This window comes from Asterias rubens, chromosome 5 (genome assembly GCF_902459465.1).
Source record: "Asterias rubens chromosome 5, eAstRub1.3, whole genome shotgun sequence".
Classification (NCBI taxonomy): domain Eukaryota; kingdom Metazoa; phylum Echinodermata; class Asteroidea; order Forcipulatida; family Asteriidae; genus Asterias; species Asterias rubens.
Genome location: NC_047066.1, coordinates 6,638,272 through 6,657,059, shown reverse-complemented (window position 1 = coordinate 6,657,059; position 18,788 = coordinate 6,638,272). Strand labels below are relative to the sequence as shown.

The window sequence follows — 18,788 nt, the reverse complement described above, 5'->3', positions numbered from 1 at the left end:
GCATTTGAGGCTTTGAATATTTTAATAATTTGAAGAAAAAAATATTCATGCATTTGTATCTATCTATCATATGAGAGTTTATATATACTGTTTATTTTTTAGAAATAAAACAAATATTTCTATATATTATGCAAATCATGTTTTCTGATAAAATTGTTAATTCAAACTTTTGAAGTGTGAAGCTTATGTTTATTATGAACCAAAAGATGTCTTTATTTTGTGATTTTTGTAGATAAAGTAATAAAGGAAATCCTGTTGACATAATATTACGTAGGAATGCCTCAGTTTTCCAGTCTTTTATTTTACTCTCAATCACACTCCACACTAATGCCCACATGTCAGACAAGCATTTCGACACTCATGCAATTACTGCAGTGTATTATCAATGCATAAAGGCCCAATTTCATAGAGATGCTTAAGCAGAAAATATTGCGTTACAATTTTTTGCTTTTGCAGAAACGACCGTGGTCCAATTTCATAAAGAAATTTTTGTGCTAAGCAAAAATCGAGTGGGGCACCAGCCACAACAATCAAAAACTAATGTAATTTTGGCTGGGAACTTGCTTTGTTTCTGTAAATACTATTTTGTGCTTATATAGCAATGTTGGGGCTACATGCTTTATGAAACTGGGCCAATATCAGTCTTAACATTGTAATTCTGGTAAGCATATTTTTGTTGTGTTCAGCAACTTTTGTGTATCGGCAGATTTAATTTGGCACAGACTGCATGTAGTACTGCTGTTAGTAATCTTTATTTTGTTGGTGAAATTTTTTGAAGACTGTTTTCACCAAGTCAGGAAATGATGTGTATAACTTTTGTCAAACTGTTCTATACCGTGAGGGGGGTAGAAATAGACATCCATGATAAATACTACCATACTTAGAACTAAAGAGAAAGACCAATTGCAAGGACCAACAGGTGACTCAATTATGAACATGTCTTCAAATCCCTCACTTTTGTCTGGGCAGCTCCCAGGAGTGGGCGAGTTTTAAGTGTAAGGGCGACTTTGGTAGGCCGACTTTGTAAGGCATGCCTTTGAAAGGGCCATTATTGAATGGCGACTTTGCTATGTGGACGAGTATGTAGGGTAACTTTGATGGGGGCGAGATGGTACACGACGTACACCGCGCACGCCTAGCGCCTCGCTAGCTGCATAAACTGTGTACACAATCGTTATTGTCCATGCATAACTTCAGTATGTGTCGCACATTCTTAGGGAATTACTCACAATTTACATTGTTTTTATGATGGTTTGTACACCTCATATTTCGTGCCTACTTTCCAATTCCTTAGAATTTCACGTGTGATCTATAGCTATGGTATTTCGATCGATAAATACCATTGGTTTAAACCCATCTTTGTTTTGACTGGATGACCGAACGACACGTTCAGTTCAGCGAGAGTAGACAAGGAAGTTAGGCGGTCACAACGCTGCGGGGAGCCGGCGGCAGGTCACCGGCAAAATGTCGGTGCTTCGGAGAAACCCGAAGACTTTCAGCGTCCGGGTTACAACAATGGATGCTGAACTTGAATTTGGAATAGACGTGAGTTATTTCAAGAATTCAATTCTAGCATTTATCGCATTTGTTTTGAAGGTGTTTTTTTTACAAAGTGGGAGGGGCAGGGGCAGGGAGCAAGAGAAGTGGGGAGCTTTGTTGTTTGAAGATGTGTTGATAAGAAAGATTGTTGTCTCGTGTCTGTTCTTCTACCTCCATGGTTTCTGTTATCTGTATGCGTCGTTTGTACAATAAAATTACATGTAATTTACAAATTGAAGTTACCTTCTAGACTGTTGAACCATGAATGAACATTCACATTGAATAATAATAATAACCCGTTTTTATATAGCGCTTTTCACACCCGGAGGGCGTCCCAAAGTGCTTCACATTATTACCCCTGGTCACTGGGCCTTAATACACTCCTTAAAGCATCTCAGCTCCCTGGTGGGGAGTATGCAGCCTGTGCAACATTAATAATATGCGCTACTCGGCTAAATCAATCACAAGAACCATCTCTGCCCTAGCTCACAGGTACCCATTTACCCCTGGGTGGAGAGCGAAGCAATTATAGTTAAGTGTCTTGCTCAGGGACACAATTGTCACGACCGGGATTCGAACCCACACTATGCTGAACAGAAGCATCAGAGCTTGAGTTCGGTGCTCTTATGACATGATTCCATGAACTGAAATGTTTTTTCTTCTTTTCATTTGGTTTGGTGTTTGTCTGTTTAGATGATCTTCCCTTCCAACCAAGGGAACTCGGCTAACTTCCAAAAGGGGATATATAGGCCTATACATGTAAACACCAAGCTGGCAATAGCCATCCTCTCTCATACAATAACAAACAATGGTTTACTAACGTCTATGAATTACACAAATCAACACTACCTCCCTCCAAAATTGGAGGGAGGTAACCCCTTCTCTTTTCGATAAGTGCACTGGGTTCTTTTACATGCATTTACACAACACATGTGACCAACGGCTTTATGTCCCATCCAAAGGACGAAGCAATGGTTAAGTGTCTTGCTTTTAAGGACACAAGTGTCACGGCTGGGGATTCAGAAATTTCGGAGTTTGAATTTGGTGCTCTTAACCGCTCGGCCACGACACTAGTCCACAATTTACATTAATCCTTTCATTGTAGACTCAATTAAGTGCTATCTGCTGAGTAACATTGTATCTTGTGTGTGCACAGGGTAAAGGTTGCAACCAGTTTGATATTTTGTTTTGTCTAAGTGAACACCATTGAACTTGGTTGAATTTTTTTCCTAAACAACAACCACAGTTCACCAGCAACATCTTTTATTTAGCAAAACAATCACTGATAAAAAATGATGGTACAGTGTATCAGTATCAGTTGTTTATATTTTTTTTTATGGATAACATTGTTTCCCATGGCATGGTTTTGACAAGCGGTGTAAAGAAGTAAAAATGGTGACAACATGATAAATGTTTTCCAGTGAGACTGGAGCTCAGGCAACACTGCACTTGAACACGTGTCAAAACAATGAGATCAGTGCTCAGGGGTCAATTTTTTGCATGACAAGTAAAATCATGACTGGACAGGTCCAGCTTCTTGTGTTTTTCTGTGTAATTAAAAAACATGAATTGTGCTCAAATTTGGCTTTCGAGTCTGTTTAATATCAGGTCTGTTGAGTATCAAAACATTGACCTAGGTGTACTGTAGGCCTACTTACCCACAAGACAAAGTGAGATCAATCTTCTCTAAGCACTTGCTTAAATAAAACAGTTTTTATGTAAAATTGTGTAGAAAGTTCTTTCTCATTAATAAAGATTATTTTCTTGTAAGTTAAAGGTAGTGGACACTATTGGTAATTGTCAAAGACTAGTCTTCACACTTGGTGTATCTCAACATATGCATAAAAAAACAAACCTGTGAAAATTTGAGCTCAATCGGTCAACGAACTTTTGAGATAATAATGAAAGAAAAAAAACACCCATGTCACACGAATTTGTGTGTGTTTAGATGGTTGATTTAGAGACTTCAAGTTCTAAATCTGAGGTCTTAAAATTAAATTCGTGGAAAATTACTTCTTTCTCGAAAACTATGGCACTTCAGTGGGAGCCGTTTCTCACAATGTTTTATACCATCAGCCTCTCACCATTACTCATCACCAAGAAAGGTTTTATGCTAATAATTATTTTGAGTAATTACCAATAGTGTCCACTGCCTTTAAATTCTTGTCCGGTAAAGCGTTTGAGCTACAGGCCCCATTTTACCCTAAAACTCAAGCCCTGAGCTAAATGTGACAACATTTTCACCCAGCAATTATTTTGAAATTCTTCTCATTATATATCAGGTTTTTCCCAGTGAGACACATTGTAAAAGTAACCCGTCAAATTCCTGAGAGGTTTTTGTTTCAACTATTAAAGAATATTTTTTTTTCTTTCTGTTTTCAAAGTGGAAAGCAACTGGCCGACAATTATTTGACCTGGTGGCCAGAACCATTGGGCTACGGGAAACTTGGTACTTTGGTCTGCGGTTCATCGATCACAAGGGATACATCAGCTGGCTTAAGATGGATAAGAAAGTGAGTTTATCCTGCATACAGTAGGATAATAACGGATATATTCTCCAGGCCTGGAATTTCATTTTGCAAAGGGCAAGGCCACTTTCATTTTGCAAAGGGCACCTCCATTTCTTAGAAAATTTAGAGAAAATGCCATGACTGTGGGCTGCCATACTGATATCTGTTGTGTGAGCTATGCGCTCATATAGACAGTCCCACACTGAAGTTGAACTTTTGTGTAACTATTTGCAATATTTTTGTGCAGATTTTCCCTTTCCAGCTAGAAAACTACATGTAGATGGCGTGGCACTGAGGACCATAGAAATACTTGTGTCAGAAATATCAATGCCAATAGTCAATTGCAAAATTGTAAATTGCATGGATCTTTTTTTGTATAACTTAAGTGTAACAATGATGTTGAACGCTCCAGAAGCTATGAATAAAAGATAAACTGATCTAATTTTAAATTTGTCTTTTTACCCTTACACCGATGTGTGTTAGCACTGTATACTTCATACTTTCTGCGAGTTCTATGAAAACAAATCACAGGCGTTCAATCCCGCGACCTTTGCAATTCTAGAGCAGTGTCTTACCAACTAGACCATCAAGATTGCCCAATAGCTAGAGGCAGTTCAGGCATTCTCGTTGGTGTAGTTGGTAAGACACTGCTCTAGAATTGCAAGGGTCTTGGGTTCGAATCCCACCCGATTAACATGCCTGTGATTTTTTCACAAAACTCAGGAAAGTACTGAGTATACAGTGTTAAAACACATTGGTGTACATGTAATGGGTAAAAACCAATTTATAATCTAATTTTGTTCCCCACTCAATAGGTGCAAGAGCAAGGCATCCCTAAGACGTCCCCGATGCCGTTCTTGTTTGCAGCCAAGTTTTATCCGGAGGAAGTGAGCGAAGAGTTGATCCAGGAGATCACCCAGCATCTATTCTTCCTTCAAGTCAAGCAGCAGATCTTGAATGAGGAGGTGTACTGCCCTCCGGAGGCCTCAGTTTTATTGGCGTCTTATGCTGTTCAGGCCAAGGTGAGATTATGAGATTGTTAACAAATAAGTGTCACATTTTTGCTCAACAACGAGGGAATAATAGAGTGGGACAAGCTCTTGATGTACGTTTAAAACCGGCATGTTCATGGCCGAGTCAAAGCCTAGGTCCTTTATCGCACTGATATGACCCTGCAATGTTGAAACGAAGGTTCAAGACCGAATCACCACCCTTTTTTTATCTCACTCATCATTTTTCTTGATACAAATTTTAACTTTAATTTCTAGAAGCTCCAGGCTTCGCAGATGAGTTTTATTGTTATATTTTGATGAATTTTGATGGTTTATTCATTTGTGTTAAATTGATTTTCAATAAGATAAAAACAGGCAAATTAGCAGTGAACTGTAGCTCGACTTGTACTTTGATGTCATACATCACTTGATAACACACTATTACAGTGTAGCTCTATATGAAGCCACGTAAGTCAATATTCCAGGGAATTCTCATTCACTCAACACATTTATATTAAACTCAAACACTGAGACTGTATAAATACTGTTTATTATTTTACACTGTTTATAAAAGAAAATAGGACCCAAGTCAAAAAGGCCTATCTTAGTTTACTGAAATTACAATTTCTATTTTTTTTAGTATGGGGACTATGATCACAACATGCACCATCCTGGGTTCTTGGCGAGTGAGGAACTTCTTCCCCAGCGGGTCGTGGAACAGTTCGACATGACTGCGGAGATGTGGGAGGAGAGAATTACCGCATGGTACTCCGAACACCAGGGACTCATGAGGTAAAAACGTGACATTCGGTTAGTGGGTATCAGTGGTGTTTATTTGGAACTGAATTTTGAATCAGTTGTGTGTGGGATTGCAGGGAACTTTTTTCATGAGCAGTCATTTTACAAATATAATATAATAATGGTTGAATTCAGGTGGACAGTCGATTAGCTCCCTTGGGTGTTGGAAGTTGACAAACTAATGAAGCCGGGGGGGGGGGGGGGGGGGGGGGGTGTGGAGGGAACTTGTTTGGCCTGAGGTATGGCGGTGGTTGCAAGATATACCATTAATTTTTTAGAAGAACAAATATTTTTGATCTTTGGAAAGTAAGGTCGTGCCAAAATTAATCCACATTAGCAATTGACTGAAAACTGGAACCTCTGACAGACTTTTTGCAATTAGTTACAACACTGCTGTGCCCTTTTGGCTACACACTATGCGTAACACCGGTGACCATTTGAGAGTTTTAACTGTGTTTCGTAGAATTGACTGTTTTGCTCTTGTTGTTGCCACAGAGATGAAGCTGAGATGGAGTACTTAAAGATCACACAAGACCTAGAAATGTACGGAGTCAACTATTTTGAAATAAAGGCAAGTCAATTCTAATATATTTTTGTAGTAAATAAAACCAAGGAACTCTCAAAAGTGATCAGCAGTATAACTTGTAGGCCTGAATATACCAGTGTAGAAAAAAGGATGAAGAAATGTCCGTTGTAAATTTGGGAGGAAAGCCCCCAAACCTCATCCACATGATGCAAGCCTCGGGTCCTGGATTCGAACTGGGTTCCACCGAGGTGAAAGGCAACCCTACCATAATCTAGGCCTGGCCGACTTGTGAAATCTGCTATTCGACTAAAAGTCTTGACTAATTTTTAATTCTCAAGATGCACTGTGGCAATGTTTGCTGCAGGCGCAATATCATAGAATTCAAGCTAAAAGGATCGAAGGATTGTGTCACTGATGTCTGATTGTTTTTGTAGGTAAATTATGTTGTTGTGAATAGCGACACAATTGGTAGTAGTCGAGGTGGAAGGTAGTTGTTAAACGGTAGTTGCGCCTCGACTAATCAATCAAAAGTCGCGACTACGACACTAGTCGCACTAGTCGCCCAGGCTTACCGTAATCGTGATGTTGAGATTTATTCAATCTTGCTTGATTGGTTGTTTTTCCTACAGAACGAGAAAGGAACAGACTTATACCTTGGTGTAGATGCAATGGGTCTGAACGTGTATGAAATAGACAACAAATTAGTACCAAAGATATCGTTTCCCTGGAGTGAAATCAGGAATGTATCCTACAAAGATAAGAAGGTAATAATGATAACATAAACAATCATTGGGTTCTTATATAGTGTTTTATAAACCCCTAGGGGCGTGTCAAGGCGCTCAGTATTTTCTGCAAGGTATAAGGAGCTAGGTTTTCAAGTATGAAACCTTTTTCTTTACAGCACCATGTAATTGTTTACAAGGTGCTGTGGTGCAATATGCAGCCGGTCTAACCATGAACACCGAGGCAAACCCCTTCCCTGCACAATAAAGTGCACTGAGTTCTTTTGCGTGCATTGCAAAACACGCGGGCCATCGGCTTTACGCCCATCGGAATGACCTAGCAGTCTCTCTATGGTGTTGGCCAACCAGTGGTATCTGTACGCATGCAAGAATGTAATTGGCATACAAGGGAAAGAATCATTTTCTGTCTCTACTGGATAAATTCTAAGCTTTTTCCTGTCTGTCTCTCTCCTTGTAGTTCACCATCAAGCCGATCGACAAGAAATCACCGGACTTTTGTTTCATATCGCCTAGGTTACGACTTAATAAATTGGTGAGTGTTGTCAGTTGTTGTCAGGAGGGAAATTTAGAGTGTTATTTTAAATTTTGTTTTTATTTGTAGCTCCTTACCTAGAGTAGCTTAATTTGGTGCAAACTTGCATTGAGAAAAAGTAGTTTTAAAATAGCGGTCGATGCAAGGGATACTTACCTTCAGCTCTCCCGAGTTATTTTCATCCTGAATTTGTTTTATTAGCAACCCTTAGCCAAGAGTAGCTTTTAGCTTTGTTTGGGGCGAATTTGCATCAACTGACGAAATTTGTAAAATGGCAGCCAATGCAAGTGATCTATCTATTGGTATGTTCTGTCAAGAATGTGTCTTATCGTTAACTTTGAAAAATAATTCTGCAATCAGATTTTGGATCTTTGTGTCGGCAACCATGAGCTGTTTATGCAGAGGAGGAGGGCAGACACGATGGAGGTCCAACAGATGAAAGCACAAGCCAAAGAAGAGAAAGCCAAAAGACATGTAAGTCTCGTCGATAGCTCTCGTACTAATGCTAAAAACAGAGGCCAATTACCCGGATCTCAGAAAATTGTCTCAAGTTTCACAAAGATACATGTGCGTACATGTACCAAGTTTTATATACTTTTTGAGAATTTTGGCTTGTCACTGATGCGATGATTTCTTAAAGTTGTGGAATGTTTGTCTGATAGCCGGGTATTTTGAGCAAAAGTGACGTCATCCACATTAGTGCAGAGAGCTATTATTCTTTCAAACAGTTATTTTCCTTTAAACTTTTTTTTTCTAAAGAAAAATCACCACAAACTGATGATTGATTGACCCATGTTTATTTTGATTTGGAAAAGTATGAAATTGATTTGAAATAAACGAATTGAAAGTTTTTTCAGTATTTGATGAAAATTGGTGAGTAACATTGATTAGCAGGGTTGGTCATGTGCTGAAAGTAACCCTACAACCCCCCCCCTCCCCCCCCCCCCATCGGGTTTACTTAAGCCCCAAACTAAAAAAATAATGATTGATAAAGAAGACTGAAATGCAACACCAAGTAGAAAATGATCTAGTTTACCAGGAACACTAAATCACCCTCTCTTGTCCTTTGAAGAGATTTAAGCCAGGTTCATACTTCCTGTGAATGCGAATGCGATGCGAATTTGACAGGAATTTGACGTCATAACCTTCCTTTCGCAGCGATATTCGCAAGTGAGTTGAACAGAGTTGAACTGCTGCGAATTATTCGTTGCGAATTTGTGACGTCAACGTTTGCTTCGCATTCGCATTTGCAGGGAAGTATGAACTCCGCTGAACCTAGAATCTTAAAAAGTAACCTTTCATGATCTTCTCGATCAGATTGAAAGACATAAGCTGATGAGAGAGAGACAGTTAAGGGAGCAAGCAGAGAGAGATAAAGAGGACATGGAGAAACAGTTGGTCCACTTCAGGGACGAGGCCAGACTTGCTCATGATGCTCTGGTGAGACATATTCTCTTCATTCTGTAATCAATGCACAAATTCCAACATTGGGACCCATAAGAGTGTGCAAATTGATTTCCTTGACGCAATTCAGCAATGTACGTGGGAACACAGTGATCCCCAAAATGTTTTACTTTCACCATCTTCTGTCACTGGCATGGGGATCGCATGACTATTTGCAGATCGCAATGCACACTGGCATAGCTAAGGTTTGCATTTATTTAAATGCTGCCATAAATCACAGAATAGTAAAAACTGTTATAATCAAAATTGACAGTACAGAAAATTTATATAGAAGTGCACTTTTAACAAATGGCAACATCTAGGTTCGGGGTGAAGCAACAGCTTTTTTCCCCCGGCCTATGGACGGACAGACAAACATGAAAAGTCAGGATACAAACGGGTGTGCAACAGTAATCAAGGCCGTTATCATCCCTATTACATACACATTACATACATTATTTTAGCATTGAATTAAAAAATAAGTAAATGGGTCATTCAAAACCACAGTGAACGATCAGTCAGTAGAAGGATTTTTGGTTTGTTTCTTCGGTTTACAGATGAGGTCGGAGGAGACGGCAGAGTTGTTAGGGGAGAAGGCACAGGTAGCTGAGGAGGAAGCGATGCTCCTTGCGCAGAAGGCTAACCAAGCTGAGTCTGAGATAAACCGCATCAGGGTGCGGGCTATCAAGGTGAGAATGATTAGTCCTTTATCGCACTGCCTAGACACTGCCGGTTTTAACTGGCTGTTTAAGACTTCCTTAAGAGGAAGCCATGCTCCTTGCGCAGAAGGCTAGGGTTGCCAAAACGCGCTCTTGATAATGTTAGAAAATGTCCTCTGAAAAGTGTTCATTTTCTTAATATCTGTTTGCTGCCCTACTATAGACAGAAGAAGAGAGACGAATGATGGAGATGAAAGCTCATGAAGCTGAGATGATTGCAACAAGGTTGGCCGAGGAATCAGACAGAAGGTAAACAGTACACAAATAAATGGTTCTGGTTCATAATTCATGCGAAAGCAAAAGCAATTTTTTTGGCGTTGAATGGAAAAAATGGCACCCATCATCGCGTCGCTAAAATTCTAGCTTTTTACAAATCAAATTAATTTGTTTCTGTTCAACAAAAGAAAAACATTCAATATGTAGTTTTTGAGGTACTGCATGGTGAGGTATCGGTGTAAATTTGGTTTGGGGTCACACAATGTGTATACACTGTATATCTACATTGCTATGTATATTTTGTTCTTTGGGAACTAGGTCATGGTTTTTATTTTACTGGTTTTAATTGTGGCTTGTTGTGATCTACAATTTGTGATTAGAAAAAAATTCTTTCTTCAGAGCTATGGAGGCAGAGAGATTAAAAGAGCAACTGGTCCGAGCCAGAGAGGCAGAGAAAAATGCAAAGGAGAAACTTATCCAAGTCACTAAATTACCACTACTAGATGTGAGTACTTTTCCTAAACTACCCCTATGCTTCTGTGAGCACTACTTTTAGACAAAAGACCCTTCCCATGGAATATGTAAATAGCACATAGCCCATGCTCACTAACGTTTTGAGTGCAGTGTATGTCAGCGTGACGCAGATGCAATTGAGTGCACCAATCAATAGGGTCTGTACGCATGCGAAGGGTCTATTAGCCATTCTAATTACTATTGGCCAACAGTTGTTGCCTACACAGGGTGTCCGCCCAAAATGCTCACATACTTTAACTTTTCCTCTTGTACAGAAGTACTCCCCTCAAATCCTCTTAAAGGAACATTACAGAATTGGTTTTTGCTAACAACACAGTTGCTGGCATTGTAAGCACTTATGTAATCCACCATATACACAAACTGACAAACCTGTCGAAGTTTGAGATCGATTGGCCATCTGGGTCATGAGAATAGAGTGAAAAACCGATTACAAATTTTGCATTGCTTTGATGCCAAAATAAGAATGAATAAAACGCTCACTGAGCGATAAACTCCAAACGCAAAGTTAAATTACTTATTTTTCATCAAATATGGCATTTCAGGCAGAAATAGTTCAACGGATGTTTTTTACTATCATCATCATTCGACCGTGTAAGTTTGATGTAAATCTGTGATCTTCACGATTTTGTTTTCTTACCAACTCTGTAATGTTCCTTTAAGAATTTCTGAGATTCCCAGAACACAATGAAGACCCAATAGAGGGGAGGGTAAAAGCCCGGTCATACAGGACGAAAATGAGAACGATAAAAATGATCGCCCTCGATTGGTTGAATGAGCATGGGCGTATTCTGCTTGGAGCATTTCAACCAATAGAATGCGTTCTCTTTGCATCATTATTGTTAGCGTTCTCGTTGTCACTGTAGTGTGCCACTTTTTAAGCAGCAAATATTGTACCCATAGCCAGATTCATTAAATTAATGCACGATATGCAATAACTCACCAATCACATTTAGTTGTACAATCCATTCTCAAGACTAGTAGAACTTTTTGTTCAAAAAAGTTTCAGGTCTACAACGAAAATTCTTAGAAAATACAAACTAATGTGCTCTCCAAATTGAACCAATGGTGTGCCATCACTCTTCCGGTAACATCAGATAACATACTCGTTGCAATGATTTCTCATACTATGTTTACTCATCCTGATGCTGTGTCTATTTTTCAAACAGTTCACGTCCGCACATGTTATAACAAGCTCCGAGCTAGAAAAGCTACAACTTGACGGCGACTTTGCGATCGAGAGCGAGAGTAACTCATATGAACTGATGACAGATGGGGATGTGGAAAAACTATCCAAAGAAATTGAAAAAGAAAGGTATATAGGTTTCTGTTGTGTTTTACTGTGTGCTTTCTCTGAATCTCTCTCTCTCTCTCTCTCTCTCTCTCTCTCTCTCTCTCTCTCTCTCTCTCTCTCTCTCTCTCTCTCTCTCTCTCCTCTCTCTCTCTCTCTCTCTCTCTCTCTCTCTCTCTCTCTCTCTCTCTCTCTCTCTCTCTCTCTCTCTCTCTCTCTCTCTCTCTCTCTCTCTCTCTCTCTCTCTCTCTCTCTCTCTCTCTCTCTCTCTCTCTCTCTCTCTCTCTCTCTCTCTCTCTCTCTCTCTCTCTCTATTTATGTTTTTCCACTTATGTTACACTTATACCTGGGGTGCGTTCCACTCGCGCAAACGTTGCCAAAAGTTGCGCACGTTCGCCAACAATTTCAAGTGGAACGAGTTGTTCGCCGCCACCGTTGGCGAACGTTGGCAACTTTAGGCGAACATACTTCAGAGGTGTTGGCGAGTGATTTTTAAAATGGCGGACAAGCATACGGTATTATTTCTTTGTCACAAACATAATTACATTGTATTTTCGGTGGATGATAATGCAGATTTGGAATAACAAAGTTAATTAGTTGATGTAATGATGTCAAAAAGAGGACTATTGCAGCAAAAACGAAGTTTAAAAATGGTGCGCGCCATCTTCATTTCAGGGCGCCGCCATATTGACATCGCGTATACGCACCAATCGTTCAAACGATAAAAAAACGTTTGCGCGAACAGTTGCGAGTCGTTTGCGCGAGTGGAACGCACCCCTGTTCATGTGTTGTGTTGTCATTTAGCCTCAGAGAAAGATTACTAGGGTTGAAGACTCTGCTAGGGTTAAAAGGAAGGTACACGTTTGGTAATTTTTCAAAGACCAGTCTTCTCACTTGGTGTATCCCAACATAAGCATAAAATACCAAGCCTGTGAAAATTTGAGCTAAATTGGTCATCGAATTTGCGAGAAAATGATGAAAGAAAAACCACCCTTGTTGGACAAATTTGTGTGCTTTCAGAAAGGAATAAAAGACTTCTGGCTAGAAGTCTTTTGTTATTTGAGTGAGAAATTACCTCTTTTAAAAAAATCTATGCTACTTCATAGGGAGCCGTTTCTCACAATCTTTTATACCATCAACAGCTCTCCAATTGCTCATTACCAAGTCAGTTTTTAAGTTAATATTTGTTTTGAGTAATTACCAAACGTGTACCTTCCCTTTAGTTTAAAACGTCAGGCCACTAACTTTTGTTTGCATTTGTACCATATTTTGGTTGGGAAGCAGTTTTCAGCATTTAATTCTATTTTATCAGGATTATATTGTCTAGTAATGTTTCCATTCTTGAAGGGGCACATAATTGTTCCTCTTGTTAGGGGTACTTCTATGAGGAAAACTCAAATTTGTATTGGAACTTTGCAAAAACACAAGGCACCACAGCAGTTGCGTTTGTGGAGTGCGTATTTCCTGAGCTTGAGTCCGGTGCTCTTAACCACCCAGGCACGGAACGCTATGTAGTCGCACATACCTTGCAGGAAAATACTGTATGTTAAAGCGCCTTGAGCGTCACTTAGTGACGGATATGCGCGCTATATAAGAAGCCACTATTATTATTATTATTATTATCGTCCTGCAGGGTGGACTACCTGGAGAAGAGCAGACATCTTCAGTTGCAGCTGAACGAGCTTAAGTCGGAGATTGAAGTCATGAAGGTCGAGGAGAAGGAGACGGAGTTTGATCGAATACACAACGAGCTGATCGACAGGGGAGAGACCAAGTACATTACTCTCGTCAGGGTAAGTTTATTTTGAATTTTGTTATCGACTTCTTTGAAGATCCCATCATGAAGCTACCTGAGCCCAATTTCGCAAAGTTGTTACTTTTTTACAAGTTAATTTGCTAAGCAGAAGTTGAGTTGGGCACCAGCCTCAACAATGCAAAACTAGTTTGATTTTGGCTGGTAACCTGTTTCTGCAAAGCAATACTGTTTTGTCCTGACTGGGAATCGAACCCACACTCTCCTGCTGACAACACCAGAGCTTGGGTCCAGAGTTTCAGCCCATCCCAACACCTTTGGTTCAGGTGCCGTCATCGAGCGAAGTATGTCGTTTATTACATCCCCAAAACAAAAGTATTAGTGTTTATATCAACATGTTTAATTTAATTTTTTTATTATTTGCTTTTCAGATAAAATCTGGTTCAACTAAAGCAAGGGTTGCCTTCTTTGAAGAGCTCTAAAAAGTGTCTGCTATGAAAGTTCAGAGAGTTTCCTGCAAAGTTTGAAAAATAGAGCAGGTATTTATTTTTGTTATAATGTGTAAAAAATGTGACTGTGTAACAGTTGAAAGATGACTGAGGCATCTTGGTGTGTTGGAGAAATAGAAGCGGTTGACTCTTATACTGGGCGTGGTTGGGGCGTGGTCGGGCGTGGTCTTCATTTTGCCCGACCATCTTAACCTTGTAGAGACCACGCTTTTATTTGTGGACCTCGGTTGAAGCATTTAGGATCATCCCTCCCCTCTTCCATACATCGGCGTACTTAGTGTTTTACGTTAGTATTTTTTGTAATTCCTTGTGGAGCAAATGGTACTGATTTTTTGTTTTTGTTTTCTTTTTACTGCATTGACTTAAATTCATACCTTGTTCTTGTTCCATACAATTTTTTTATTTTGTCGAAAAAGTAATCTCTGATATAAGCGTAACAAAGTTTTACCAGAAAATGAAGGAAAAGGTTGTTTTAGCATTTGTGACTTGACCTCTCAGAGTGAGGTTAAAGTTGATGATGAGAATGTTGTGACATTGAAAGGGTGCTTTTCTGTTTATTCATTACAATAATAACTTTGTTTTGCAATGAATTCTAAAGTACTTTGTATTCACAAATTTGCTAATTCATGGACACATGTTTGGGACTCTACACCTTATTTCTCTGGTAATTTTGCTTGTAGAAAGAGTAGCAAGCATCAGGGGAAAATTTCATGGCTCTGCTTACCGCCATATTCTGAGCTAAACGATCACCATTCTCTGCTTACAGGGCAAGCGCAGAACTTCTGCACGAGCTCTTTAAGTGTCGAATGCCTAGTAATGTGAAAATTTCCTGCTAACCTGTGAAATATTGAATTCCCTGCTTCCATAATTGCAGATTCTTTGCTTACGGTAAGCAGAGACATGAAATTGGGCCCTGGTGTTTTCGCGAGTATGGCAAGCTCTGTAAGTTAGTACACAGTAAAACAACTTGCCACAAATCAAGCACCAAATGATGCGAACACTTCAATAGAGAGGGCTGTTATCCTGGCATATCTTTCTAAGGATTTTTCCTGATTTCAAGGATTTCCTCAAAGCCTCGTTGAGCCTTAACCTTTTCTTGCAAGAAGTAAGAAAGAAACTTGTATCTTTGTATTTTTGGTCATGTACCGAGTCTTTAAACCTCCTGAATGTTACAACATTACACAGGTTCTGGGTTTAGAATAAGGGGGAATCCAGCCCCACAGGCCAGTTTTTTTGTGGAATTTTCATGAACACCAAATCTCCTCCCTGGTTGATTGTTTTAATTGTTTTGTCAGATCAGACAGCATTCATTCAGCATTACTTAATAACATGTTGTAGCTCATCTTGTTAAACTAATTTATTGGTGCTTTAAAACCGTTGGTGCTTTTATGAACAAATACTTGACGAAGCTTGTTCATATAGGTACTTAATAATTAATTAATTTTTTGGGGTAAAAGTTTTGGTTGGTAAAACAATCAGCTCTTTTATTTTTTAGAGATGGCACATCGAAGGTGTAGTTACTAAATGTAAGATACTTTGTCTTTTAAAATAGGGCAATTTCATTCTAAACCTCTATTTTTCAATGAATACACCAAACAGCCAGCTAAGCTAAGCCATTACTGTATTTGGGTAATGTCTTGAACAAGGACTTGCTAAGTCACAAGTCACTACTTAAAATTAATTCCTCATACTATCGAGACAGTTGCTATGTCAAATGGTTACGGGCAACTTTATGTATCGCAACCTCTGGATGAGCAGGTCCTGGTCCTAATTTTAATAACGCTGTTAAAGACACTGGACACTATTGGTAATTGTCAAAGACTAGTCTTCTCACTTATAGCGTATCTCAACATATGCATAAAGTAACAAACCTGTGCAATTTTGAGCTCAATTGGTCTTTGAAGTTGCAAGATATTAATGAAAGGAAAAAACACCCTTGTCGCACCATGGTCACACTGAGTTGTGTGCTTTCAGATGGTTGATTTCGAGACCTCAAATTCTAAATCTGAGGTCTTGAAATCAAATTCGTGGAAAATAACTTCTTTCTCAAAAACTACTTCACTTCAGAATGTCAGAGGGAGCCGTTTCTCACAATGTTTTATGCTATCAACCTCTCCCCATTACTCGTAATCAAGAAAGGTTTCATGATAATAATTATTTTGAGTAATTACCAATAGTGTCCACTGCCTTTAAGCAAAACATTGAGGGGGCACCAGTTGCAACAATGTAAAGTTAATGAAATTTAGTTGGTAACCAGTTTCTGCTTATCAAGATTTTTCTTCGCTTGGCAAATTTGTACGCTTGGAATTGGGCCCTTGTACCATTGTACCAAGGGATCTATTGATAGGGCCATCTTAAAAATTACGATGGTTGCTATGAAAAATCTTTGTTCAGTAATTTTATTATTTTGTTGCCGTCCATTAAAAAAAAAAAGTGTTCAGTCATATAAAGTAATGTATGATATTTACTTTCAGTCCTAAACAAGAAAGTTATGAAATCAAACTTAAATAAAATATTCTTATATATTTTTGAAAACAAAATAGGCTTCCAATGAAAGTTCTTAGATAATGTTTTAACAGAAGAAGACGAATTTGATGGTTTACTTTATAATTTCCAGAAAAATTCTTTGAACAGTGAGTTAGCAAATAGACACGTCTTTAAATTATAGTACTTTGGTTGAATTTTTTCCAACCATAATTAACTATTCAAATTTGTGTACAAAGTGTTTGTAAAAAGCTTATTTATCTCTTAATTATGAACGTTTTTTGGGGTAAGAAACCATACGTTTATTTATTTTCTTGAATTGTGTTTAGGCCTGATCAATTTGTTTTGTCCCAACAAATATCTACCATTTTGTATTTTACATGAACTCAAATGTACATGTTTATACAACACCCAAGCAGGGCCCAAATTCATGGCTCTCCTTATACTGCCAAATTCTGCGCTTACGATCACCATTCTCGCTTACTGTGCAAGCAGCATATTTGTGCTAGCTGTGTAAGCGAATAATGCCTAGGGGAGATGTGGAGTACGCATGCGCACAAGCAACAATTACTTGATAACCTGTGAACATGTTTACTTTAAAGCGCTGATCCTTTGCTTACGGTAAGCAGAGCCATGAGATTGGGTCCAGATCCTTGTCATTTGATCGGAATATTGTTGGTCATGTGGTATTCACTAATCAAACCTTACATGGCCTACATCATAAACAGTGCATTTTGGTGCTATTTTTTCATCATTACGATATGTCATCCAAACCTTTTGTCTTGTGAGTTTTTAAGTGTCAACTTTTGACACACTTTTGGGCACCATCTGCTGGTGTGATGAATCAATGTATAAAGGGGTATAGCGTATTATAATGGATTGGTTTTTTAATTTGTTGTTGTTGTGGCTGCGCATATATTTATTGCTTGATTGACTTATTTCACCCCGGTTTTGTTTTTTAAAGTTCACAAGCATGCAGCTCTTTCCAACACTTGCCCTAGAACTGTCTGACAAAGTTATAGTTTTGGTGTGACGTGAAATAAATTCATCTCATCACAAAATGAAAGTTTTTGACACTTTTTCCGAGACTATATAAACACTAAATGCGATTAATTCTTTTACAAGTATATGCAATAATTCTCCTGTACATATGTTTTTTTTGACGTTGCATTGATATACATGTTTCGAAATCCAGACAGCTTCGGTTTGTCCCTTGTGGTAGAATCAAAAGAACTTTAGTTTGCCTTAATTTGTGAATATTATTTGTTGTACAGATTTATGCCCACTGACCCAACTATACCATTGTACTAAATTACTACAAACATGTAGTTTGAATAAAAACCAATTTATATTTATTTTATGAAGAGTTTCAAGAAGTGTTGTGTTGTTTTGTTGGTATAATTAGTTCACAAGTGTGAAAGACTGAAGGAGTAGCGCATCTGCGTCCAGCCAATTTTGATCTGAAGCGCAGACAAGTTATCTTTGTCGTATTCCAGGGGAAGACAGATGCTCAGCTGTAGCCTACAGATGTAGTTGTTAGGGATATCGGGGTGTTTCTCAGCTGATCTTTTCAACCTAATGAGAGAATAGACAAGGATGGGCAAGCCTAAACGTGATTCCAACCTCCGTCTACAGGCCTCCATGGTTTTAAAGCCAAAAAATGTCAAGGGCGCTCACAGGGCCCAATTTCATAGAGCTGCTAATCACCAAAATTTGCTTAGCATGAAATTTCTTCCTTCATACAAACAGGATTATCAACTAAATTTTTGTGCTTAACTTAGCAGCTCTATGACATTGGGCCCTGGGTGAAGTGCTGGGGGTTTTCAGCGTTGCTAAAATAAAATATAAAAATGTTAAAAGTGAACATTTGTTATTTAATCTACCCCTTAAACGATCCCGCCCCCATCCCCCCCCCCCCCCGTACAGGTATTTTGGATTCTGCACTACAAGTTGCAATTTGAGTTAGCACGCGCATCTGTAGTTTGCTCGCGTAACTACAGCCTGCGCAATTTGGAAATAAAACAAACCACCTGACAGACACGTGATATAGGTTTACAAGCGTAGATCAAATGCAAATGTCAACCCCGGTTCTGCTGTGGGTACGATCTGTTATTGCAAAACACAAGCGCGCTGCGTGCTTTCTTGACATAATGGGAAAAAGGATGATAACGCGCATGGTTTTGAGTCTACTCTGCACATGCA

The 18,788-nt window shown here is 38.9% G+C and overlaps 1 protein-coding gene across 1 annotated transcript; it reads left to right on the top strand.

Moving 5' to 3' along the window:
* The first annotated feature begins 1,169 nt into the window (after positions 1-1,169).
* On the top strand, positions 1,170-15,957 carry LOC117290713 (merlin-like). The gene is made up of 15 exons (XM_033772248.1): positions 1,170-1,545; positions 3,924-4,052; positions 4,865-5,071; positions 5,682-5,833; positions 6,335-6,410; positions 6,995-7,129; positions 7,566-7,640; positions 8,001-8,114; positions 8,958-9,080; positions 9,641-9,772; positions 9,966-10,051; positions 10,418-10,523; positions 11,719-11,864; positions 13,474-13,633; positions 14,025-15,957. Exons 1-15 carry the CDS (start codon positions 1,465-1,467, stop codon positions 14,073-14,075), a joined length of 1,773 nt encoding a protein of 590 aa, XP_033628139.1. The 5' UTR covers positions 1,170-1,464; the 3' UTR covers positions 14,076-15,957.
* The last annotated feature ends 2,831 nt before the right edge of the window (positions 15,958-18,788 follow it).